Source organism: Triticum urartu, chromosome 7A (genome assembly GCF_056163025.1).
Source record: "Triticum urartu cultivar PI428250 chromosome 7A, HENAU_Tu73, whole genome shotgun sequence".
Lineage (NCBI taxonomy): Eukaryota > Viridiplantae > Streptophyta > Magnoliopsida > Poales > Poaceae > Triticum > Triticum urartu.
In genome coordinates this window covers 28,224,837-28,250,235 of record NC_141879.1, presented here as the reverse complement: position 1 = coordinate 28,250,235, position 25,399 = coordinate 28,224,837, and the positions used below count along the sequence as shown (strand labels likewise).

General features: G+C 42.6%; 2 protein-coding genes across 7 annotated transcripts; one reads left to right on the top strand and one right to left on the bottom strand.

Annotated features, from left to right (window-relative positions):
- Positions 1 to 1,707: 1,707 nt before the first annotated feature.
- Positions 1,708 to 6,171, bottom strand: LOC125523404 (uncharacterized). Of its 3 annotated transcripts, XR_015611045.1 has the most exons (6): positions 5,732 to 6,171; positions 5,405 to 5,652; positions 4,763 to 4,834; positions 2,829 to 4,026; positions 2,359 to 2,418; positions 1,708 to 1,926 (listed from the first exon to the last, which is right to left on the bottom strand). XR_015611045.1 is itself a non-coding variant. In XM_087535850.1 (4 exons), exons 1-4 carry the CDS (start codon positions 6,086 to 6,088, stop codon positions 4,023 to 4,025), a joined length of 681 nt encoding a protein of 226 aa, XP_087391976.1. In that variant the 5' UTR covers positions 6,089 to 6,171; the 3' UTR covers positions 1,708 to 4,022. The 3 variants fall into 3 exon arrangements, 1 of the variants encoding a protein (XP_087391976.1); XR_015611044.1 differs by having other exon boundaries at positions 2,359 to 4,026; XM_087535850.1 differs by having other exon boundaries at positions 1,708 to 4,026.
- Positions 6,172 to 19,980: 13,809 nt separating this feature from the next.
- LOC125523294 (B3 domain-containing protein LOC_Os12g40080-like) lies at positions 19,981 to 24,854 on the top strand. 4 transcript variants are annotated; one of them, XM_087535396.1, is made up of 7 exons: positions 19,981 to 20,181; positions 20,283 to 20,383; positions 22,696 to 23,029; positions 23,126 to 23,319; positions 23,416 to 23,809; positions 23,899 to 24,149; positions 24,382 to 24,854. In XM_087535396.1, exons 1-7 carry the CDS (start codon positions 20,154 to 20,156, stop codon positions 24,658 to 24,660), a joined length of 1,581 nt encoding a protein of 526 aa, XP_087391522.1. In that variant the 5' UTR covers positions 19,981 to 20,153; the 3' UTR covers positions 24,661 to 24,854. The 4 variants fall into 4 exon arrangements, with proteins under 4 accessions (XP_087391522.1, XP_087391523.1, XP_087391521.1 ...); XM_087535397.1 differs by having other exon boundaries at positions 19,982 to 20,181; positions 22,696 to 23,044; positions 23,950 to 24,149; XM_087535395.1 differs by having other exon boundaries at positions 19,982 to 20,181; positions 22,696 to 23,044; positions 23,914 to 24,149.
- Positions 24,855 to 25,399: the final 545 nt, after the last annotated feature.

Genomic DNA, 25,399 nt, shown 5'->3' with positions numbered 1-25,399 from the left:
TTTTTTAATAAAAAAAAAACCAGCCGAGTGCTCCTATCCTGCGCCTAGTGCGTGGAAGAGTAGAGCTAACACTCACGCAGGGTGCGACATGGGTCGACCTAATACCAATTTTGAACCATGATTTTTCTGGGGAAATATCTTTATTTCACAGGTTGAGAGAAAATGTTCATTATTTTTCAAAATAGAAAATTTACATTGTTGAAAACAAAAAGAATTTATTGTACACATATTTATTTATTTGTTATTCTGAAAAATGTTCATCGGGTATTTGCAAAGTTGTTCGTGTATAAATTTATTTTAGTCATGTACGGTTTATGTATATAAAAAATTTCCATGTTTTATTTAAAAAGGGTTGTATATATGAAGTAAACTATTTTCATCACTAAAGGTCAACGATGTTTATCCTCTCTCTCGCTCTGATGTCAGACAAAGTGATAGGGAAGAAAAAGATGATGTGGGTGGGGGAGGGTGTCTAATCTGACGGTTACAGGTGGACTAATCCAATGATCGTGGTACGGCTGACGTGTCGCTTGGGTCGGTCGACTGGCACAGAGCGCTGGCCTTCGCTACACTTCTTTCTTGGAAGTTCTTTTACCTGATTTTTTAGGGGACCTTTTTATTGACTGGGAAAATGGTTTGGGCAGCCTAGTTGTTGCTTTGTCTCCAACTTGCTCAAGACCCAACCATCGCATTGCCTTCTCTCGCATCCCTTCGCCTCAGACACGTAGACGACAATGGCTGCCACTTCTGGTTCAGAGCAATGCGCTGATGACCATTGCTGCAGCTGCAACCATCACCGGATGCAGGACCGTCACCGCCCACACTCGCCGCACAAACGGTAAAGTTATTAAACCGAGTTGAACTACACACTGGACCAACCGGGTTGGATTCTACGATTCAAATCGATGAATTACATCGCCTATTTCGGTCGATCGCTGCACCAGGCCTCCGAATGCCACCCTCATGGTTGTTGGATACAACTTCACACACACATGATTCCAAGCAGTCCTCCTTCTCACATGCCTCTGTGGGCAGCAAATGCGTCCCAGCCACAGCAGGATCCTGCACGTTCACGCTCCGCTCGATGCTCTAGTCGCAACATGTTCGCCGTTCACACTCCGCTCGCTGCACCACCCCACCTACTCACTACAAGAAATATGTCAACTTATGACCACCACTATTGGTCACTGAATGGTCACAAATTTCCATTTATGACCTTTTTTTAACCAAAAACATAAGGTCAAAAGCTGGGCGTCGTAAACTGACTATAGCGACCTTTAACAAAAGGTCGTTGATCCTATGACCTTCTGTTTTGGTCGCTAGCTCTCTCCCCAGGCCATGTCGGATCCGACGTGGCAATCTGACGTGGCAAAATTGCGACGAATTGAAAAGGTCACTGACAAAATTCAGCCCGGTCCGATTAGGTGTTTTACATGGGCCGAGCCCAACAATTCAGCCCATTTGTTATTTTTTTTCTTTCAATTTGGGTAAGCTACATGGGCCAGGCCCAATAGACTTTTATGTTTTGGGCCGAAACCTTTTACAATGCAATTTTTTGGGGGGCCTCGTCCTTTTTTCAGCCCACTTGTCAGTTTTCTTTTGTTTCTTTTCTATTTTAAAGTAGGTCCCACTAGTCAAATGGGAACCAATTACCAGGTTTGCTTTTCGGGTACCACACACCAGTTCTATATTTGTGCAATTAGATAATTTGATTCAAAAAGAGCCAATAAGGCATAATATTTCATACAACAGCCAAACATAGTACAATTCTGGTATTCAGCTATAAAATATAACTAAATATACACATAACTAGCTGCAAGCATAACTATCTCTAGTGAGCTAAAACACATTGCTGGGTGTGGTTTATCTTCGGGATTCTTCCTAGAGCTCATGTACACCCAACTTTGGAAGAATGAAAGCCAACATCTGCAAATAATAAATTATGAAAAGTTAGAAACATAATCAAGTGAATCCGTGAATATAAAATTCTCATAACGATGAAAATTTGCTGCAGAACTTTAGATTTAACAGGAAACCATGCATATAACATTCTCATTACAGCAAAAACTGAGATATATTTTGCAAATGATCAAGTAACATATGGACAGTACAACAGGTAGAGAGCAGCAAGACACAAGCCATATGCAAAGCAGTCAAACAGTTCCGGGAACGGCAAACATGCATGCATGCAATTGAAGTATGTACTAGTACTAGTACAACACAATGCCAGGTTGGAGCAAATCATGCTTAAGCAAACAATGGCAGCGGCATGGCATAACCAAATAATAATGTGAGAAAACAACTGGATATGAGTCGCACTTGATCACAGCAAAGAATGTGCTAGTAGTGTGCACTCACCAAAGAATGAATAAATCGACATTTATTTGCTACACTGCACCATCCAAGGGGAGCTGACTTCTTCAAGGCATCAGTTGTATATAGTATATGTGAAACAACAGATTCATAGTTAAAACTTAGTAGAAACAAGTGCAACACTTAGTAGAAACAAGCATCAATTCTAACAGGTAAAGCCCTTGGAACACACGTTGGGGAAGTAATCTATGGGATGGATTATGAGAACTACCAGTTACTGCTTACTAAAGAGATCTGCTAGCTACGGTAATAACTAGTTTCACGTTTACGATTATATACATTCGATTGCCGGCACAACTAAAGGTATAGCTTTTGAGTTATTTCTGTCACTGGGACACTGACTATCAACAGCCTAAATCAAGCCAATTGATAACTGGTATACATAGGCACCACACTATGAATGAGATAATTTTGCAGATGCATATGTTTACACTGTTCAAGTATACTATATGCACCTGAATGTAATCAGGTGCATATGTTGCCAGACAAAGATGGCATCTGTATATACCTGGAATCAATCACAAGGTATAGGGAGGGAATTAGTCACATATATTCTTACTAGTACTGCTAGGTTGCTAGCTAGTTGCATGTATCCATGTAGTAAGCAGTCACAAGTCAGAACACACATCTGATGCCACCATCTTATCTTACACTTCAGGAACTAGTACAACATGATAGGATGACATGTGATGCTACCATCTTATCTTAGAAGAAGAAAAACAACAACACATCTAGCAAGAACAGATTGACAATCACCTAGTTGCCGATCCATGATTTTATAGTACGATGCAAGATAGCTATCATCATTGAACAATTCAAGATTGAAAAATTCAAAACATCTGAATTGCAGCAAATTGTAATTCTTATTCTGCATAACTCATAAATGGGGATGCATAGAACCCACTATCAATCTTGTTAAATACTCCCAGCAAAATTACTCCACACATGTACAGTTCAATCTTGTTAAATACTCTAAGCAAAATTACTAGAGTACTGGAGTACTAGAAGTTAAATGTAATCCAAGCAAATTGAGAAGTTAACAGTATTGCTGCTAACTTGGAGTAGCTTTGACTATGTACAGAGCAAGATGGAGGGTCTAGCTTACTGCTGCTACTCCACATATCAAATTTTACTTAACAGAGCAAGATGGATTAATCCAAAAAATTAACAGAGCAAGCAAATGTACTCGAAATGGCAGTTCACCAGAGATTTTCAAGTTAAAAATACTCCCAGGGGTAAATAACAATGACATGGACGGAGTAAAGGATGGATGTTTTAAATTAATCCAGTAATTCTTTTTTGTTCTCATATTTTCACCCTCTAGACACTGCCTAGAGTGCTTACAAGATGACAAAGTTAATTTTGCATAAGACATATGGATTCTTACCTTCTTCAGTAAGGGAGGCACATTTACAGCTAATTAAGCACGATGAAAGGGACCATCCAATTAAATTACATTTGTATTATCTTCTTCTTCTTCTTCAATAAGGGGGCACATTTACAACTAATTAAGCACGATGAGAAATTAATTAATTAAGCAGGATCAAGTTCATCATCCAAAACAATGGAAGGAAGGGGATGGGTTAGAAACGGAGGAGTCATCTTCAGATACTCTTGTGCGGCTGCTGCTCCTCTTCAGCAACCTTGGGTCACCTGGCACAAACAACAACCAGAGGAAGCAGGGATCAGTTCAGGAAGTTCCTCGCAATTATCTGAACCAAAAAAGATGGTTCCTCTGTTTTTTGGAACAGAGATGGAAGTAACAACAGGCTGCAGGGCGCTTCTCTTTTGGATATGCAAAATTACTTTTGCTTGGAAGATGCATCGTTTTGTGTTGTTAAGAATACGACGGACTATATCTGTTTAGTTTCTTCATACAGTAAAAATTGCTTTTGTAAATTCTGTAGAGGACCTTGGCCCCACCTTGATCAGTAAAAATTAACTTTAGCTAGAATTGTCAATTAAATCCATAGGTAATCAGAAGAGCGGGGCGAAATGCACCAAGAAAATCAGTACTAGTCGTTACACATTGATTTGTCCATCTTTCTCAAGAAGATAACAAGCTGATGACAAGCTATGTAGAGCCACCAAGTGGTAAGAGTGAAACCATTTCATCTGATGATATTTACAAATGTGAAAGAGGGCAAGGGGTTCAGTTAAAATTCCGCAATGCTATGGAAAACGCAGACAATAAAATCCAATAAATGTGTTAGACTACAACTCACGCCAACTCCTGACAGATATTCTAGACCATCTTCAAGTTAATCGTCAGTCAGACTGGTGCTTACAATCTACCAATTCTTATACTGTAAATGGCAGGAACGTGATGATCTTAGTATAATACAGAGCCTGGTTCAGAATGTACAGAGAGGATTTGCAAACCGCGGACCTTCTCGAACTCCTTGACGGCGAGAGCGTAGTCCTCCTTCTCGAGCAGAGCGCACCATAGCAGATAGTGTCCCTGCATCATCAGCAACAGAAGCAAGAACAGATGAAGCTTTTACCAAAAAACTGAGTGGTAACTGATTACCAGCAGCGGCAGCAGCAGCAAGGAACAAAAGCAGAGTAGCAAAGCAATGCTTGTGCAGAACTCGACATGCATGCAGAGTGACACAAACTCATCATCACACAATATGAATACTGTAAACTCCAAACTTACTCGGACACTAGTGACACAAGTTTCCGAGTAATGCAATGCATGTATCAAACCCTACACAGACCGATGAAAACTCATGGGACAAATGAGTAAGTAGCATGCAAAATCAGGCAGCAGCTGTAACCACCAGACAGCTGGGAGAATTAAGTTGTTGTAACCACCAGCGGCAGTATATCTCCAAGCCCAAACCCTGTGCTAATCTCAGATTCGCGGAACGCACAGCACAAACCTAACCTAAATCTGTCCAACCATAGAACCAGAGGCTCCTAATCCTAGAACCACGGAAGCACTGGCCAACACACACTGACCCTACCAAATCTCACTTATCGCATGATACCATAGAGGAAGGAAGGGGGATCGGGCGCGTTACCATACCTTGAGGATGCCGATCTTGATGGAGCCATAGATGACGCCGACGCCGACGGCGGAGACCCTGGCCATCTGCAGAGCAACATCCATCCCGGGGTGAACGGCGTGGCTGCGTCGGCGACTGGATCCAGGCGATGAGGGTTCGGCGCTCCGACGACAGGGCCGAGGACTTCGGGCTTCTCTTCTCTCTGCGTCGGCCAGTCGAGGTGGAGGAGGAACAACGCCGGCGACGCGGTGGCCCAAACTCTGCCTGCCTGCGTTGTTGAGGAAGAAGAGCAGAGAGGAAGTCAAATCGCGACCTTGACTTGGCGTGCGTGCGGGAGGGGGACGGACCTTGAAGAGCAGCTCCTCCTTGGCGGGCTCGAGGGTGCCTGCCTGTCTCATCTCCTCCTCATGAGCCTGGTGCTGGATCTCGCCATGGCTGTGCGGTGCGGCTACGTTTATGGCGCGAGCGAGGAGGGTCCCACCATGGCCATGGGAGAGGATGGGAGGGGAGTGGTCGCCGGTGGCCGGGGTTGGCGGAGAGGATGGAGGTCGGCGGCGGCGGGTTGGGTGTGTGGGCTGGGAATCGAGAGAGACGGAGGAGGAGCGGCGCTCTCCTCTCTTCTGGTGGGTTTCTAGCCACTTGAGGGCGGGGAGGCGGGGGGACTCGGGCTCGTCGCCGTCGACGCAGGGGTGGAGGCCGGCCATGGTGCGGGCGCTAGGGTTTTGGCCAAAGGGGGCGGCGGCGGCTAAGTGTACGGGAGAGAAGGTGGAGAAGGTGGGGAAGTGGGGGCGTGGGGAAGTGGGGGCGTGTTAGGGCTAGGTGGGTGAGAGGGTTAGGGGGCGAGGGCTACCGTTGGATCCAGGAGCATCCAACGGTGCTTGATGCATGATCCGCGTGAGATGTCTATGGCCCAATCAGAACGCAGTACGCGTGTATGACGTTATGACCATCTAGTATTGGACGTTATGACCATTTAAAATTGGTCGTGGTCAAATAAAAATAAAGTGTAAAATCATGTCAGCATTTTATTTTTTATTTTTTGAGTGTCCAAAATGAATTTTTTTTGTGAAGAAGCTATCAAATATTTGCACAAGAGTGCATCTTGGAATGGCAAACAATGTTGCCTAAGGGAGTTTTCATTTTCTTTGCACGGAAAATTCGTTTTCCATTTTTCGAGTGCCCGAAATGAGTTTATTTTGTGAAGGACCTACAATATATTTATTGCAAAATTGGACCAGATCAATTTTCTAAAATACTAGGACATATTTAATGCACAATTGACCAAATGGTTGGGTGTAAAAAGTTTTGATCCACCTCTCGTGAAAAAGACAAATTCCCGCTGATTCAGCTGGAAGCGGGTCAAATTTGAACTGTAGCTGCCTTGTAGTTTGCTATTTATTTTTTCCAAAAATCATTTCTAGGTACATAAGTATCTATTTAATCATAGAAACACCAAAAAAGTTCGAAGATTCAACCACTAGCTAGGAACGGTCATTCCCGCCGTTTTGACCGCATTTTGAAACGGGCATAAAAAATTCAAAAAAATCTAAAAATTGGGAAACCTTCGCATTGTGTCATTGTATGTGGCCAAGTTCTTAGGAAAAATAACAAACTTGTAATACGGCCATTATTTTAAAAAAAGTGTTCTCAGAAACGAGCTATCACGTGTGGAGATCCATGGCTTTCAAGCTAAATGATCAATCTTATGACCACATCCATGGCATAATTTGTTCAAATGATCTCATATTGTGCACAAGGGTGCATATTGGAATGGCAAACAATGTTGCCTAAGGAAGTTGTCACTTTCTTTGGACGAAAAAACCATTTTCCATTTTTCGAGTGCTCGAAATGAGTTTATTTTGTGAAGGACCTACCATATATTTATTGCAAAATTGGACCAGATCAATTTTCTAAAATACTAGGACATATTTAATGCACAATTGACCAAATGGTTGGGTGTAAAAAGTTTTGATCCACCTCTCGTGAAAAAGACAAATTCCCGCCGATTCAGTTGGAAGCGGGTCAAATTTGAACTGTAGCTGCCTTGTAGTTTGCTCTTTATTTTTTTCAAAAATCATTTCTAGGTACATAAGTATCTATTTAATCATATAAACACCAAAAAAGTTCGAAGATTCAACCACTAGCTAGGAACGGTCATTCCCGCCGTTTTGACCGCATTTTGAAACGGGCATAAAAAATTCAAAAAAATCAAAAAATTGGGAAACCTTCGCATTGTGTCATTGTATGTGGCCAAGTTCCTAGGAAAAATAACAAACTTGTAATACGGCAATTATTTTAAAAAAGTGTTCTCAGAAACGAGCTATCACGTGTGGAGATCCATGGCTTTCAAGCTAAATGATCAATCTTATGGCCACATCCATGGCATAGTTTGTTTAAATGATATCATATTGTGCACAAGGGTGCATATTGGAATGGCAAACAATGTTGCCTAAGGAAGTTGTCGCTTTCTTTGGACGAAAAAACCATTTTCCATTTTTCGAGTGCCCAAAAGGAGGTTTTTTGTGAAGGACCTACCATATATTTGTTGCAAAATTGGACCAAATCATTTTTTTAAAATACTAGGACAAATTTAATGCACAATTGACCAAATGGTTTGGTGTAAAAAGTTTTGATCCACCTCTCATGAAAAAGACAAATTTCCGCCGATTCAGCTGGAAGCGGGTCAATTTGAACTGTATCTACCTTGTAGTTTGCTCTTTATTTTTTTCAAAAATCATTTCTAGGTACATAAGTATCTATTTAATCATAGAAACACCAAAAAAGTTCGAAGATTCAACCACTAGCTAGGAACGGTCATTCCCGCCGTTTTGACCGCATTTTGAAACGGGCACAAAAAAATTCAAAAAAAAATCAAAAAATTGGGAAACCTTCGCATTGTGTCATTGTATGTGGCCAAGTTCCTAGGAAAAATAACAAACTTGTAATACGGCAATTATTTTAAAAAAGTGTTCTCAGAAACGAGCTATCACGTGTGGAGATCCATGGCTTTCAAGCTAAATGATCAATCTTATGGCCACATCCATGGCATAGTTTGTTTAAATGATATCATATTGTGCACAAGGGTGCATATTGGAATGGCAAACAATGTTGCCTAAGGAAGTTGTCACTTTCTTTGGACGAAAAAACCATTTTCCATTTTTCGAGTGCCCAAAAGGAGGTTTTTTGTGAAGGACCTACCATATATTTGTTGCAAAATTGGACCAAATCATTTTTCTAAAATACTAGGACAAATTTAATGCACAATTGACCAAATGGTTTGGTGTAAAAAGTTTTGATCCACCTCTCATGAAAAAGACAAATTTCCGCCGATTCAGCTGGAAGCGGGTCAATTTGAACTGTAGCTACCTTGTAGTTTGCTCTTTATTTTTTTCAAAAATCATTTCTAGGTACATAAGTATCTATTTAATCATAGAAACACCAAAAAAGTTCGAAGATTCAACCACTAGCTAGGAACGGTCATTCCCGCCATTTTGACCGCATTTTGAAACGGGCATAAAAAAATTTAAAAAAAAGTCAAAAAATTGGAAAACCTTCGCATTGTGTCATTGTATGTGGCCAAGTTCCTAGGAAAAATAACAAACTTGTAATACGGCAATTATTTTAAAAAAGTGTTCTCAGAAACAAGCTATCACGTGTGGAGATCAATGGCTTTCAAGCCAAATGATCAATCTTATGGCCACATTCATGGCATAGTTTGTTCAAATGATATCATGGCATATTTTGTTTAAATGATCAATGTTGCCTAAGGGAGTTTTCATTTTCTTTGCACGGAAAATTCGTTTTCCATTTTTCGAGTGCCCGAAATGAGTTTATTTTGTGAAGGACCTACAATATATTTATTGCAAAATTGGACCAGATCAATTTTCTAAAATACTAGGACATATTTAATGCACAATTGACCAAATGGTTGGGTGTAAAAAGTTTTGATCCACCTCTCGTGAAAAAGACAAATTCCCGCTGATTCAGTTGGAAGCGGGTCAAATTTGAACTGCACCTGTCTCATAGTTTGCTATTTATTTTTTCCAAAAATCATTTCTAGGTACATAAGTACCTATTTAATCATAAATACATGGTTTGGTGGCGATACGTCAAGGTTTGGGCGGTGGCTGAGGGCCCCAACTCTAGAGCGCGTAAACTCGCATGCCCGCCACGTGGTCACCGCGTGACCCTGGCATTGCCATGTGTTCTGGGCGGCATAGGCATGTCTAGTGGGTTGGGAACTCCCCAGGTAGGTGCCAGGAAGAAAATTACAACATAAGATTCTCATGAGGAGACCGATCGATGCTCAAACATGAATAAACAGCCAAGTGTTTGATTAGTGGTACGGGAAATGCACATGGCCAATGGGCGTGAGTTTTGGCCGAGGATGATCATCTACTAAGGAGAATGTATTCACAAATTTTCAGCTCAAAAGGAGGATCCTAGGTGGTACTTGCTTTGCAAAGTACCACACTGGACAAAAATATGAATGTTGAAGCTGGGCTCAAAATAATGAATGGATTGAGCTGAAATTTTGTGGAGGATGGTTATTTGGGCATAGGAAAGCATTGTAGAAAATTGATATCATTTTGACATGCCAAAGTAGTACTTCCTTCACAATGCTCTTCTATGGACAAAAACTTGGGAAAACTAGTGAGAGAGATTGGATGAATTAAATGAGCTAAAGATTGGTGTGGGTAAGTTACATAGGTATGGTCATGCGCTGGTAAATTTTCAGATCATTTGGGTAAGCCTAGCTAGTACTTACTTCACAAAGCTTCTCTCGAGGTAGAAACTTTGGAAATTTCCCGAGAAAGATTTACTAGGAAAATTGAGCTGAATATTATCATGTGGCAATTATTTGGGTATGGAAGAGTGCCTGAAAAGTTTGAGGGTAATAGGAGGGGTCTATATAACACTTGCTTTGCAACGTGCCAATTTGGCCATAAAATATAAATTGAACCTGGGATCACATAGATGATTTGACTGAGCTGCAATTTAGAGGAGGGTGATAATTTGGGCATATGAAGGAACTGTATAAATTTCATGTCAATTAGAGATATAAAAAAGGTACTTCCTTCACAATGCTTCTAGGTGGACAAAAAACTTTGGAAATTTGCCGAGGAAGATTTGCTAGGCAAATGGAGCTGAATTTTGTCATGCGGTAATGATTTGGATAGGAAAGAGTGCCCAAAAATTCCAAGGTCAATCAAGAATATATAAATAGCACTTCCTTCATAAAGTGTTGTTGTGAACAGAATAGGAAAATGAATATTGTTGAATTAGTTTTGAACTAGGCAAGGAAGGATTTTTACATATTTGATGAAGATATGCCCCAAAGAATTTATGAGATTTTTTTGGGAATTTTGGGAATGATAGAAATATAGGTTGCTTCACAACCTACGGCAAAAACTGCCACATGGACATGACACATAGGCAAAACTGATGAGATGGCGCCTAGTCATCACAACCCACCACAATCTACAAGGCTATGACCATCTAATTTGGTCATTAACAACTAGAAATAAGGCAGCGGACTAGCACTGTTTGCTTTGTGACCATTTCGTGTAAGGAAACTACAACCTTTCTGACCAAAATGGTCGCAATGGTTTAGGGTTTGGAGCCCCCTGAACAGCTTTTGACCAATTGGTCTAAAATGGTCATAAATTTATGACCAATTCTTCGAGGGTCACTGACAGAAGGTCCTAAGTTGACATATTTCTTGTAGTGACTCCGCGTTGCGCGTTCGCATGAGGAATAGATGGCTTGTCAGTGAAGCATCATATGCTTGCCAGTCCAGTAGCAACATGTTTAATGCCAGTTGAAGCTTCGCCACACGCATGTCATAGTTTCCAACGCCGTCTGTCGCAACTCGTGTGCGCCCCGTCACAGCAACATCACGCGTCGGTCACGACACCTATGCACCACCTTCCAAGCGCCTACGGACCCCTTTGCATCACCCGCACTAGGCCATTGTAGCACTGACACATGGAGTGTGGCTACCTTGCAGCGCCGAGTTGCTGGTGTAGCGGCAGTGCAGCGCGGTGCGGTGGCCACCGCCCCCTGCGGCAATGTCTCTGCTCTGGAGGAGGTAGGGGACGATGGAGGTTCACGCTTGAGGAGAGATGTGAGAGGAGGATCTCATCCATGAGGGTAGGGAAGGAGCAAGAGGTAGGTGATGGGGGAATGGATTAGCACTCGATAGAAATTAGAATGAGGTACGCAATGAAACAAGTGGCTACGAGAGGTCGTCGACGAGTTAAGGCTTGGATGGGGCCCACAAACAGAGGATGGATGGAGCGTGTGACACGCTGATGCGAGGCGACTGACACGAGAGGTAATCGGTCACCCGATATACATAGATTTCCTAAATCAAAGGAGAGCACCAAGGATTACATGTGCACAATGGCTTAAGAATCACCCGATATATATAGATTTCCTAAATCAAAGGAGACCACCAAGGATTACATGTGCACAATGGCTTAAGAAACTTTACGTGATTGGAATTCCAAAAACTATTACATGAGGCAACCTAACCACGTGTCACTTCTGTGATGAAATCTGAATATGAAAGATATATAGGCTGAATCGGACTGCTTTATCAACAAAGAGCCACGTTGTTTAAGCCTCTAAAGCAAAAAAGAGCCCTAACTTCTCTCCTGCTTGCTAGCCACATCATTCAGTTCTGAACTTTGTGTTTGTACTCATCCTTGACTTAATTTTTTGATACATCCCATTCCACACTAGATGACGCTTTGTGTGAGTCTCTGCCATTCACCCTCTTCAGCCTAGTTGCCTTCTACACTTTGCCATTCCCCCTAGCAACTAAATATGATTCTGCTGCGTGGGGATGAAACTGGTTATTTATAGGAGGTCAACAAGTGATAAATGTTGTGCGTGGCCCATATATCATCATTTCTTTACCAAAACATCACATGCTATTTGTTGCGACCTTTTAATTCTACCATGAGTGAGGTACTTCTCGGCATTTGCCCCACTCATGACATATATAAATATGAGCAGCCCTAAGCGAAATGCACCCAGCAAGCCATACTAAACTCAAGCTATTATATAAGTGGATAGTGCTTAGATGAAGTGTGTCAATGATCCTGTTGGAATGGTGGGTATATATATTGCACGAGAAGAGTTCATTTCAATCCAGTTTTGTTAACTTTTTTTTTTGTATTTGTGGACCTTGATCTTCAAGACTTTTACCTACATCAAGAGAGATTCAGTGAACTTAAACACAAACACGTGAGGGACTTTATTGTGTATTGTACTAGTGGTACCAGAGTAGTAGCTATGCATGAGAAACACATGAAACCTCTTTTTCCATGAATAGATAGTTCGTGCTTTTCAATTAGGCAGGCCAGATAAATACAAGCAACTTCACGCGACATCAAAGGGTAAAAAAATACCCTAAACAACCAGCAATCACATCTAGGGAGGCAAATTGCGTCTAACATTTTGAGAAGCACCTGAAAAACATTTTGGAGGGATCGAGCTAACGGCGGCTATTCGATGGCATGTGGCTCTCGATTTCTCTATTCGATGGCTTCACTACGCTTCTTTTCCGGAACTTCTTTCATCAGATTTTTAGAGGACTGTTTTATTGGCTGGGAAAATGGTTTGGGTGGCCTCGTTGTTGCTTTGTCTCCAACTTGCTCAAGACCCAACCATCACATTGCCTCCTCCCTTCGCTTCAGACATGTCAACGACTATGGCTGCCACTTACGGTTCGCAGCAGTGCGGCGACAACCAATGTCTGCAGCCACACTCGAGGCCAACAACGTGGGACTCTACGATTCGCATAGTTGAATTACATCACCTAGCAACTAAATGTGATCGTGCTACATGGGGATGAAGCTAGTTATCTTCTATATCTAAATAGCTAGCCCCCACTAACTATTTCTCTCAACATGCAAGAATGCCACATCATCACACAACATGCACGAGAAAAGGCCCACCTCCACTACCATATGTCTTTCAACATACAAGCATGTCACTTCATCATGAAACATGCATTGAGAAAAGATTCATCTCAACATGCAAACATACATATCTAAATAGCTAGCCCCCACTAACTATTTCTCTCAACATGCAAGAATGCCACATCATCACACAACATGCACGATGAAAGGCCCACCTCCACTACCATATGTCTTTCAACATGCAAGCATGTCACTTCATCATGAAACATGCATTGAGAAAAGATTCATCTCAACATGCAAACATACATGAGAATTTTCATTCTATAAAGTTATTTATATTTAATAAATATTTTACGACTATATAGTAGTCAAACATAATGAATTATATGTATTTTCAGTTTTAGCTTTTTATATTATTACTTCAAATATTCATGTTTCATATAACGAATCACACTGAGATATGTTGCGAAATATTCCCGCAACAACGTGCGGGGTATCAGCTAGTTTATAGGAGGTCAGCAACCGAGAAATGTTGTGGGTGGCCCATATACCATCATTTCTTGACCAAACATCACATGCCAACTGTTGTTACCTTTTATATTCTACGGCAAGTGAGGTAGTTGTCGCCGTCTGTTGCACTTGTGGCATCTATAAATCTGAGCAACCCTGCAGAATGTGGTTAGCAAGCCATGACAAACAAGTCATACAAAACTCAAGCTATCATATAAGTGGATAGTGTTTACATGAAGTGTGTCTTCGATCCTGTTGGAATCACATGTATATATATTGCACAATAATATTTTGTTTCAATCCAGTTTGGCAATCGTTTTTTTTTGGGGTATATATGGACCTTGATCTTCAAGACTTACCTACATCAAGAGAGATTTAGTGAACTTAAACACAAACACGTGAGGGGACTTTAGTGTGTAGTGTACTAGTAATACCACAATAGTAGCTATGCATGAGAAACACATGATCTCCTTTTTCATAAATAGTTTGTTCACGGTTTTTAATTACACACGTAAGATAAATAAAAGCAACTTCATGTGACAACAAAGGACAAAAATACCATAAAACAACCAGCAATCACTTCAAAAAGGGCAAACTGGAAGAGGCCCACTAAAATTCTCTAGGGAGGCAAATTGCGCCTAACATTTCGAGAAACACCTGAAAAACATTTACTAATATTTTGGACAGAGAGAGCATTATGCTAATTTTTTCCTATAGCTTTTTTTTCTCACTAGAGCTGCACCAATGAACAATATGTCGAGGGAGGGGGGGGGGGGGGAGGGGGGGACTGAGGCCATAACACCGGCAATAAATACGAGTGCAAGTTCATAAATTCGTCGAAGGGTAGGTGAAGTCAACTATACATTGCTAACGAGCTACTCCTCTGATCCATGTTAGTTGTGGCTGATTTAGTACAAAATTGTACGTATTAAATCATCGACATCTTATATGGATCGGAGGGAGTATAACGTATATTTTACTAGTCAATTCTGTGATTATAAGTTTATCCCAAATAGAGGGGGGCTAACTAGCTCGAATGTATAGGACGACACATTCTAAGAGCATATGCAGCCAGGCTTAGCAAATTCGGGCCCTTAAATGCCCGCGAACACGCCCGAGCGTGTCCGCAGGCGGTGACTGACACACATTTCAAATTTCCTCTACTGCATCTGGATATGTCATATTTGAAATCTTAAATCTACTATCCCTATAAAAGCACGAGAGGACGGAGAACCAAATCATCCTATCCATCAAAACGTGCAATCTGATGGTCTACATCCCTCAAGGATACTAAACGTGTTTTATGCTTTAATTACCAATCATGCCATTACGTTAATTAATTACCCACCATGCCATTGGATTAACATCCTCACTAACACGTCGCTGCCCTCTGTCCTCTCGCGACCACGCCGTCGGGGCAGTTTTGGCCACCGCCCCCACTCCTCGCCCCACCTCTTCCCTACAGGCTCCCCGCCAACCACTGCCTCGACCTGTGCCTCCATCTTCACGCGCCGCCGGAGCACCGCCTGTCCGTCTAGAGTTCCTCACGTCGCATTCGACCGCTCCACCGCCGGCCCGACTGCAGGTGACGGCGCTCATCGCCGGTGAGAGGTGAGTGGATGCTACCTCTGCCGCCGCCGCCTCCGCGGAATTGGACGCACGCGGGACAGCCGCCGGCGAACGTGGCCGGACAATGGTCTCCTCCCTACCCTCGTCGACCTCTCTGCTGCCAGCTCCGCCGGTCCGCCCTCCTCATGCCCTATCTTCTCCGCCTCCACGTCCACGCGCGCCGCCGGCCGAGTCCCGCTGTCGTCGCCATGAGCCGCCGTCGCGCCATGAGTGGGCGTGCTGTGTGGAAAGTGGCTGGGCACCACGCCTCGATCCCTTCGTCCTCCTCCTCCCGAGCCGTCGGCGTCCACCGCGCGCCCCCTACTCTTCTCCACCAATCTGGCCAGTCCCCACACCTGGAGCCCCTGCGGATCGAGGCGCCTTCCACGTTCTGACGGCCGCCCGACGATGGCCCTGACATGATGGGTCGGGAAGTGTCTCTATGGTTGACTGATCGAGCGATGTGTTCATTTTTTATTTTATTCTCTGTGGCGGATCGCGACGACGACCCTGACAGGAGAGGAGGAGGACACGGAGAAGAAGGGACGAGAGTTAGACATGGACGTGCACTATGAGGCAACACGCCGCTGTGTTCGCCCCGCATCTTCTGATCTATTCAGCATTCGTGTTGTCTTCGGTTTTCCTCTGTAAGTTTGGTTCTGTAACTCTGTATGCTCACACCCCCAGTCTCTGTCGCTTCCTCTAATTTCTGTGGACATACAGACACAGTGTTTTAGAACGATGCTGCTTCAGAGTTTCAGTTCAACTCACCCATACAGAAATACATTCTATTGCTGGCTAAGCATAGTACGAACTGGGTGGACATGGAGTCAAGGACATGATAAGGAAGTCAAGCAAGTGGTTGATTTGCTCTCTTCTTCTTCGTTTCACCATGCTGCACCCCTTCTAGCTTATTAGTCGTTTGTTTCATTTCTTTTCACTGTACTAATCTGCCAATATTTTCCTATCTTTGCAGCAATTGACTAATGTTTAGTTTTAGTTTTTGCAGTAGACCAGAATGGATACTGATCTACAGTGTTTATTAACGAAAAAAACATTGTACACGGTCTTCTCAACTTTAAGGTCATAACCGAATCAGCTTAGCTGTTTATAATCTATTTTCCCTGTCACTTTTAAACTCTTGAATTCGCCACGCCAACCATCCTACTATTGTGTAGGAATTCATTAGCACATCATAACATGTTATTCTCTTTCGATAATGCTTTGTTGGATTTTTTGGGAACAAGGTGGTGAAAAATAAAGTGGTTGTGGAAGCAATGGTTTGTTTTGGGATGTGGAGAATGTTTTTATGTTATTTTTGGTAGGCATGAAGACACCCATTTGTATTTGTTTATAGTAATTCACTACAGTCTTCTGATTGGATAATTACATTGATGTTCCAGCTGCTGGGCTACATGGAGATGTTTTTGATTAAAACTTTACACTACCCATTTTTCCCTGTCAAGATTAGTTTGATTTCTTCCCTTCAGAATTGTTCAGGCCAAATCCATAAAGATCACCTTTAGTATCCTTATCATTGATGAAATTTATTTCCATATTTCCAGTAGATTCACTATAACTATGATTGCTGATTAAGCTAGATTACTTGCAAAATTATAGTTATGATTATTCCACTTTTAATGTAATTTACAGAGATGACGGGCAAAAGTTCTGCATGTTTTAATTAGTTACAAAAGACATAGTTGGAACTAAAAAAATGTTCATTATTTGGCACTTAAGTCAGAACTCGGGAGTCAGGGCAACTCAACAAGGAAAAGAGGAGCCTCAGCGGAAGATACATGAATAACACCGGAGGCACTGTAGAAGGAATCAGAAATGGTGTTATGTTTTAGTGGCAGAGTGGCAAGACATCCGGTTAGATGACCTGGGTCCGTGGTGAGTTGGTGGCTATCGATTACAGGAAGTTCACCGACGCAATCGACAGTAGGTTGGTAAATTGCTAACAAAACATATCTAGAACTGAAAAATTGGTTTTGTTCTGCTATTTATTTATTTTCTGACTAAAAGTAGCAGTTTTTTGCTTCTCTATTAATATTTCAACAAAAATCTATAAAGGGCTCTAAAGGAGCAGAGGATACTACCTCCGTCACGGTTTAAAAGGTGCACTTGGAAATTCTCTGGGACCTAAGTGGTTATCTATTGGTTATGAGACGGGCTAAAAAATAGCATTCACACTACGCATGCATATAGAAATAGTATATCGGAATACTAATTAGCTACTAGAAATAAATGCAATGCGCCCTAAATCTTTTCTATTATGGAAATGCACGCAAATTTAACTGTGCCTTCTAAACCGTGACGGAGGGAGTACAAAAGAAAACACCTGACAGTTGCAAAGTGCTCTTAGGTAGTAAGATCAACACAAGGGTACTCATGAAACGCCTCCATCAGGGGGCCAAAGTATACACATACGAACTCCCGAACATTGCATACCGGGAAGCTTTCTTCTATTTAGGACTTAAGATACTCGATCATTTGTTCTAAGTTCAGTATTAACTTATTTTTTGTTCTGAATGATTACAAACACAATACATGGTCCACCAAGAAAAGACTTTTTTTTAATTTGTAATCCTTGTGTAATACCAATCGATTTTGTTTTTGCACATCTAGGCTGATAACATGCTCATGAAAAGATAGGAATGCAGCGCCACTCCAAGCTTCAGAAGGTCCACACCCTGTTCTGGTATGTTTATGCTTATGCATCTATAGAATTATTTGATGTTATAATGATGTGTGAATGGTGTATCCCTGTTCGGGTATGAAAATCGGGTTGCTATAGGAATACTCTCCATCATCCCAGGATTGTGCATATGTCTTGTTCTATATTCCCCTCTTTATAATGCTATGTGTTGTGGTCAATGCTCCCAAACTGTGATAGCTCGCTGCTAGCAGGTTGCCGCCCTAGCCCCCACATGCTACCAGCATGTGTTACTGTACATTTTGCTTTCTTACATGTCCTGAATTCTATATCAAGGAAGATGACTATGATTTATAAGCACACAAACACATCACAATGTCACATAGTAATGCCCTGTGATGGCAATCCAGGGTCATTTCTGGATGCATTTGTGTGCTCGTGAAGTGTCCATGTACTCATGATGTTACATTAATTTTTTTATGTTGTCATTTTCTTACCCTGGTAGTATAACTATGTATACAGAACTCCGACACTCTCCAGGAAAGTACTATTTATCTCGGATAGTGTGTGATGATCATTGAACAACTTAAATACCTTTTGAGTAATGAATTTGGATAAAGACGAAGCAGAGAACATAATCTTGGTGAAGGCATCTCAATGGTGATAGGACATTGTTTATTCATTTATGTCATATCCTACTCATAGTCTGTTGTTCTGTGAGCAATTGTTTACTTTTTAACAACATACCATGGATAATGAATCTTGTATGGTGGCTTTGTTAATATTCAAGCAGTATTACATATTAGTAATCTTGAATGTATGTTTTTTTTGGTTTACTTATGTGTGCATGATTGGGAGTAGGTGCTTGTCAAAAAATAAAATTAATTGTCTCATCATTTGATTTACTCATTATATTGTTTTTGTACAAGGCGAGATGTGCATTGCACGTGCAAGCTTACTAGTCTATACAAAAGCATGCAAACAAGAAAATCCTACGTAGATCAACCTATACTACTCTATTCCTCGTTGGAGATGTCCACTATTTCCATGCCCGTCTCCTGGTACATGGGCGACAGCCGCAGCTCCGCCTCCTTCGGTTGCTCCGCGTCGGCCTCTGCCTCCATCTCCGCCTCGAGTTCGGAGGCAGGTTGCTCCTCTTCCTCCTCCTCATTTAGCTCTGGCGAGTCCGGAGGTAGGCCGACAGCGATGCGGGTGAAGTGCCTTGCTCAGATCTCCTCCTCAATCTGGAACCGACACTCCGGCGTGAGCATAGCATACGTGGTCTTTTTTTTGCCGAGCCATGGTGAAGCCGAAGGGCGTGGAAAGAGCGATGGAGTAAGAGAGAGAGAGAGAGAGAGATGGGTTCGGGCTGGCAGCACGAAGAGGGAAGAGGTGGATGTCAAGATTTGGGGGATGCCAGCCGGCTTAAATAGCCGGATTTGGCCTCGGGCTGCGAGCTAGAGCGGCGTCACGTGGCGTTCACACCCCCACCGGAGGAGATGTTCGTTGGATCGCCGGGTTCTCGGGCGATCCTGTGTGGAACCCCATCACTAGTTCGTCGTGGCGAACGTGCCCGGGCGTGCCTGGGCGCCCCATATCTGCCCCAGATTTGGGCTGGATTTGAGGAGTGCCGGTTAGCCCGGGCATTTGAGTACGTTTGAGAAGTCCGTCTGGTTATTTTTTTGTGACCGGTCACTGATCGGGCCGTCCGCTATAGCGTTTGAGACGGGTTTGAGGCATGTAATGCTGTGATTAGTACTTTTTCGCTGAGAAATTAAAAGATGGAGTATAAATCCCACTTCCATTTTGCAGTGCAAGTGGGTGATAATTGATGAGAGAGTTACTGCCCCACGTCTCGACCAAAACGCCAGAAGAAGAGCAACCGCGTTGGTTTGGACTTTGGACTTGGGGTCGGGTTCACATTTACACTCCACACACCACACACACGGAGGGTCGACGCTCGGCCTCCCCGTTCACACTCACACTAACACTCCAGCCAGCGGTCTCTCCACGCTCCACAGTCCACACCGGCCTCGGCGGTGGCGCCGGCGGCGGCGATCGATGGCCGGGGTCAACCCAGCACCAGCAGGTAGCCACCACTCAGATCGTGCTCGATTAGTACGTGGGGGAGTCTAAAAACGTCTCTCTTCTCCCGATTTCTTCTTACCCGCTGCTATCCATGTGTGGCAGGCTGGAGCGGCGGCGACGGCGACGGCCACTGCGAGGACTGCGCCGGCGGCGACGGGAAGCAGTTCGTCATCGTCGCCTCAGAGGGCTTCCGCGACCACGCGGTGAGAGCTCCATTTATCCCCTTCAGTTAGTCCCACTGCCGGGCCGGTCATTTATCCCCCTCACTTACCTTCCATTGCATAGATTCCTTACAATTTGAGGTTTTGAGGTGCTCAAAGCTTGAAAAGAATGTGCGATTGGTTTCGTTTCGTAGCTCCATTGTTGCCGTGTGCGCAGATCCACGATAGAATTGTTTCGGTTAGGTTATTGGTGTCCCGGCATATTTTAGGCAAGCGATAATCTAGGGAAAAATAAATAGACGCACCCAATACAAAAGTTCTGAATAGGATTTGAACAGGGTGCCACTGAATGGGTCCATGTACAATTATCATCTAAAGCGTGATTTAAACCTTTGCTAAATTCATGAGATTGCTCCAGATCACAGCTGACGACGCTTATACTGGAAAAAAGTGCCGATTCTATACGTTGTCCAACCCTATGCAAAATGTTACATTGTGTTGTTTATGCGTGAGGCTTGTAAGATGACTTATTCGCTTGGTTGAACTTTTGAATAGATTGGTCACTTTGCTATGTTTTCCCGGTGAAAACTGATCCTGTGGTACTGATTGATGTAACCTCCGCCGATTAAAAGAGTGAAGAAAACAAGGTGACCTGACAGTTGTTTGCTGTGTCTCGCCCAAATAATGCTTGATGCTTCTTCGAGAATCCCCAACCAATGGGGTCATGTAGCATATCAGTATTTTCAAGTAATAGCTAGAAAACTAATGTAAACGATATGGTCCAGGTATTGTGAATTGTGACTTGCATGTAGCAGCAGAAAAGAGATTTTTTTTAATACTCATGGAATATACTTTTAACCTTTTTATTCCTTTTAAAAAACTATTCGATACTTGAGCAATTTTATATCTTAGCTACATTGTGCCGTGTGTATTCAGATCAAAGATTCAATTGTTTCGGTTAGGATATTTTTTTGGTGGGGTGGGGGGTCGGGGTGATGAAATTTTTGACTGGAAAGAAACGTTTGGCTCTGGTCTTAGCTACGGTATCGGTCATCCTACAAGTACCAAATGGCCAAGGTGTGAACAATATGCATTTTTGAAGTTAAGTAATTAATAGTCCATAATGGAGTACCACGTGATGGACATTTAGTAAGTTCATTTAAGCTAGAGATTACTCATTTTACCTGATCCAGATGAATTGGCAATAATATATGGCACTTGTTTAAGCGAAAATATAGGTTGGGAGCGATGGCATTATGGATCAGCAAACTCACGAAGTGTGATGTAGAGATAAATAGATAGGTCTTGGTTGATTCACAATACCTCATCGATGGATGGTATTAAACATCTTACCTAGCAAGAATAAAAACTATATATTATTAAGAATGCACGATATATTCGTCACTCCTATTTTTTAGATCATCAGGGGAGTTTTAAGCCCCCCCGGTTCCATTAAAGATAATGAAACCAAAACAGTTCCAACAAACCAAGCATGCCTCAAGACGCATGTTCTGAAAAGGTCAAAAAACAAAACAAGTAGAAAGTTTGAGGCCTACAGCCTATTACATTCATGGTTCTCTAATAAGCTAGAGGGCAGAGCTGCCGCAGCAAGAATTAGCCAGCATCCTTTTGTCTTCTGCAGCAACCATCAGGAAAACCTCCTTGGTCTGCTCCAGGAACCCCCCCCCCCCCCCCCCCCCCCCCCCCTTCATCTTCTTGAGAGGTTGGGTTGGTGTGCCAGGCCAGTCAAGAGGCGATGCAGGGCTTGTGTTTGACAGGCTCTCTTTTTTAGTTGGCGAAACACCCGGCCTTGAGATGTCTGGACTCTGGTAACCAGTCTCGCGCATCCCAGAGGTGAGCTTGGGTAGAGAAGAGCCATGAGTGACACCTCCAGTGTCCATTAGGTCCCTTTTCATCATGAGGTCAACTGAAGGGGAGCCTTGAGAATGCAGGATACCCAATCCAGCATCATCTGCATTTTTTCGAGAGACTCGCTGGTGTACAGTATCATCCACCTCTTGAGGGTCTTCCAGATCAGCCACCAGATCTGTTTAGTGTCAGACCAAACAGCATTATCAAAAACATGTTTATTTCTAGTTTTCCATAAGCTCCACAAGACACAAGCACAAAAAGCATTCAGCACTTCATGTTTCTTGTTAGCAGGCCAAGACTTGGCAATGGAAAAATAACTAGATCCTATATCTGTGGATATCGTCACTCCTATTTCAGTTATTAAGCACACAGAAGTGGTGCAAACAAAATTTATACTACTACTTTTTCAAATCATTATGAATTGTTGCGTGTGACAAATCCTATATCTCTAACCGAAATGAATCTTCCTTGTCCTTGGACAGTCCATACCGCCAGAGGTTGGGAGCCATCTCAGGAATATGATCCGTGATATAGAGCATGTCAAGCTTGAAGCTCCTGATGGCCGGACGTACGATGTTAAGATTATGATGTTCTATAAGATGTTTCTCTTTACATCTGGAGAAACATCTGGATGGCAAGAGTTTGTAGCTGCAAATGAAATTCAAGGTCACTCGATTGTGTTTGTGTATCGTGGGAACTCCACCTTCAGAGTTAATATATCCAATATATCTGGCCATGAGAATCCTTCTTCCTTCTCTGAACCACCTCCCAAGATCTTCGGAGCCATTCCTCCTCCGCACACTTCTTGTGATCATCGTATGCTAATGAAAGGCAAAGTGAATCACCATCTTAAAGTCAAATGTTTTTTGCAATGCTTATCTGATCAATGTAAAAAACATACTTTATGTGCAGAACAAGTGGTGCCTGATCCCTCTGGACATGTTGACGCCTCAACCGTCGTTGGCTATACGTTGTCAAGTGGGTGTTGTCTAACCAAAGCACAGGAGGAGAAAGTACTTGAACTAGCTCACAGAATGAGGTCTGGAATTCCTCTACATGTGGCAACCATGGCCAAAAGAAATGTTAAATTGAAGGACAGTTGTATTGTAAGTTGAATCTTTTCCAGATGATTTGTTGCCTGCCTTTGTTATACATTGGACCTCTTCATCTTTTTAAACTTGCCATTTTTTCTGCTTATGCAGTACATCCCCTTGAGACTTGTCGACCATTTCGAACCTGACATTACACTCAAAGACCACGAGGAAAAGATACATGGTGTTCGAGCAAGGAAGCACGATGCTGACCAGATAGTCTTAGAATCTGGGTGGAGTGAATTTGTGTCTAAACAGCGCATACAAGAGAATGACCTCATCGTTTTCAAAAAGGGGAAACCTCACATCGAAGTTTTCATCCTTGAGAAAACCTCATCATCTTTTTTCACGGGAAATTGTTCCTATGCCCAAGAAGTCATTGAATTGAGCTGTTCTGATGACGATGACATCGTGGTAGAAGGCACGAGAAAATCCAGGCGGCTATCAGGATGTTGTGTGAAGGCTAAGAAGATGGCTTCAGTATCCCCCCCTTGCGCTAGATCAGGTTATAATATTGTAGTCACATGTGCAATTTTTTATTTGCCATAATTTCATATGATTTTTGGTTATTGTATCCTCACCATAAGAAAGTAGGGATATTTTTTGTAGAATATGGAGCTCCCAATCTGAATGAAGTTGTTTCAGAACCTCCTAGGTCCAACAATTTCTTGGGACCTTCACGGCGTCGTCGCTACATTTTAGCCCAACGGAAAGGTCTAAAGGGGCAAGCGAGAAAGAAAGTGGAAGAGAAAGTCCAGGCAATTTGTTCTGAATTTCCTGTGTTTGTGAAAGTGATGAACAAATCCAGTGTTACTTTCAAAGCAGTACGCGAAATACACTCTCTGGTGAGTTCAGAGGTCACATGTAATTTTATAATTCTCTAGTTCGTTGCTGATTCCATAATGGAAATCTTGATACCCACTGCTTCTTCCATTGCAATGTAGTATAACTAACTTATAATCCATGTCTGACAAAAAAAACTTGGCGCATGCAGCAATTAGAAGTAATGTGGACCTTGAATCAATCATCGATCTGAGATTGCGTTCCTCAGCTCACTCTTTTTTCATTCTTGGACAGAACTTCTGTGTAGGGTATGCTTCTGAATGCCTCCCGGCTGAGCAAAAATGCCTCCTCCTTCTGCTGGAAGGCGACGAGAGGGAGTGGACTGGTAAGTTGGACATCTCGATGAAGGGCTCGAGGAAGGGAAGGAGGTGGATCCATGGAGCCTGGAGGAACTTCCTCTCGCAAGTTGGGCTGGAGGAGGGAGACATCTGCCTCTTCGAGCTGGTAGACAAGAGTGCAGGTTGGATCACGATGAAAGTCCACCTGATCCGCAGGTCGGAGATGCAGCCATAGCTCTCGATCCTGCACCAGTTTCCTTACCTATCTATTGTATCTAATGTGGCTGTAAAATCTCTGATTAAACATGTTATGAGAGAGCTTAGCTAACTGACGAGCAACTTGACCTGTAGAACTTGTTAAACAACTCTTCTGGCATCTAATTCGGGAAGTTACTGGACCCTATTCTGCGTCTGTCGACGCCACATTCTTTCCTTATATTGTTGCTGGTTTTCTTTTGTGTTTGACAAAGTTTCTTGCTGGCTGGGATGTACGCCAGCTACCATATTTTCTCCAGTGAGACTGGGATATGTTTTCCAGTAAAAAATGGTGTAAAGGTCATGACAGAATTTTGGGCAAGATCACAGGAACATGTAGTAAGTACATGGATGCATGAAGCTCATAGAAGATGCACATCAAGAACATGGAGGCATATGTAATGGAGTTTAGATTAGGAACATACAAAGAAACAGTTGTTGTATCATTTTACGACCATTCATCTGCGCCATTGGATTATTTCCTTGTTTTCTATCTGTGTGCTTGGGATAGTATCGTATCAGAATCGGATGTTGACTGTCGTACCTGTAGCTATTTCGAGACTTGAAAGTTTGGTTCCAGTACTCAAAAGCCCTTCACTAAAAGGGAAAAAGAAGAAACCTTTCCATTTTGAGACTTGAAAGTTTGGTTCCAGTGCAATCAAGAGCCCTTCACTAAAATAAAATAAAAATACTATCGCAAGTTCCCACCCCAATTACAG

What these genes read in the sequence shown, in the direction of transcription:
- LOC125523404 (XM_087535850.1), bottom strand. Translation starts at nt 6,088, where the DNA reads ATGGCCGGCCTCCACCCCTGCGTCGACGGCGACGAGCCCGAGTCCCCC. An exon ending in AGGAGGAGCTGCTCTTCAAG is followed by an intron (nt 5,653 to 5,731) that starts GTCCGTCCCCCT and finishes TCAACAACGCAG; the next exon opens with GCAGGCAGAGTTTGGGCCAC. An exon ending in TCAAGATCGGCATCCTCAAG is followed by an intron (nt 4,835 to 5,404) that starts GTATGGTAACGC and finishes CTGATGATGCAG; the next exon opens with GGACACTATCTGCTATGGTG.
- LOC125523294 (XM_087535394.1), top strand. Translation starts at nt 20,154, where the DNA reads ATGGCCGGGGTCAACCCAGCACCAGCAG. An exon ending in GGTCAACCCAGCACCAGCAG is followed by an intron (nt 20,182 to 20,282) that starts GTAGCCACCACT and finishes CATGTGTGGCAG; the next exon opens with GCTGGAGCGGCGGCGACGGC. An exon ending in TACGCGAAATACACTCTCTG is followed by an intron (nt 24,150 to 24,381) that starts GTGAGTTCAGAG and finishes ATTCTTGGACAG; the next exon opens with AACTTCTGTGTAGGGTATGC.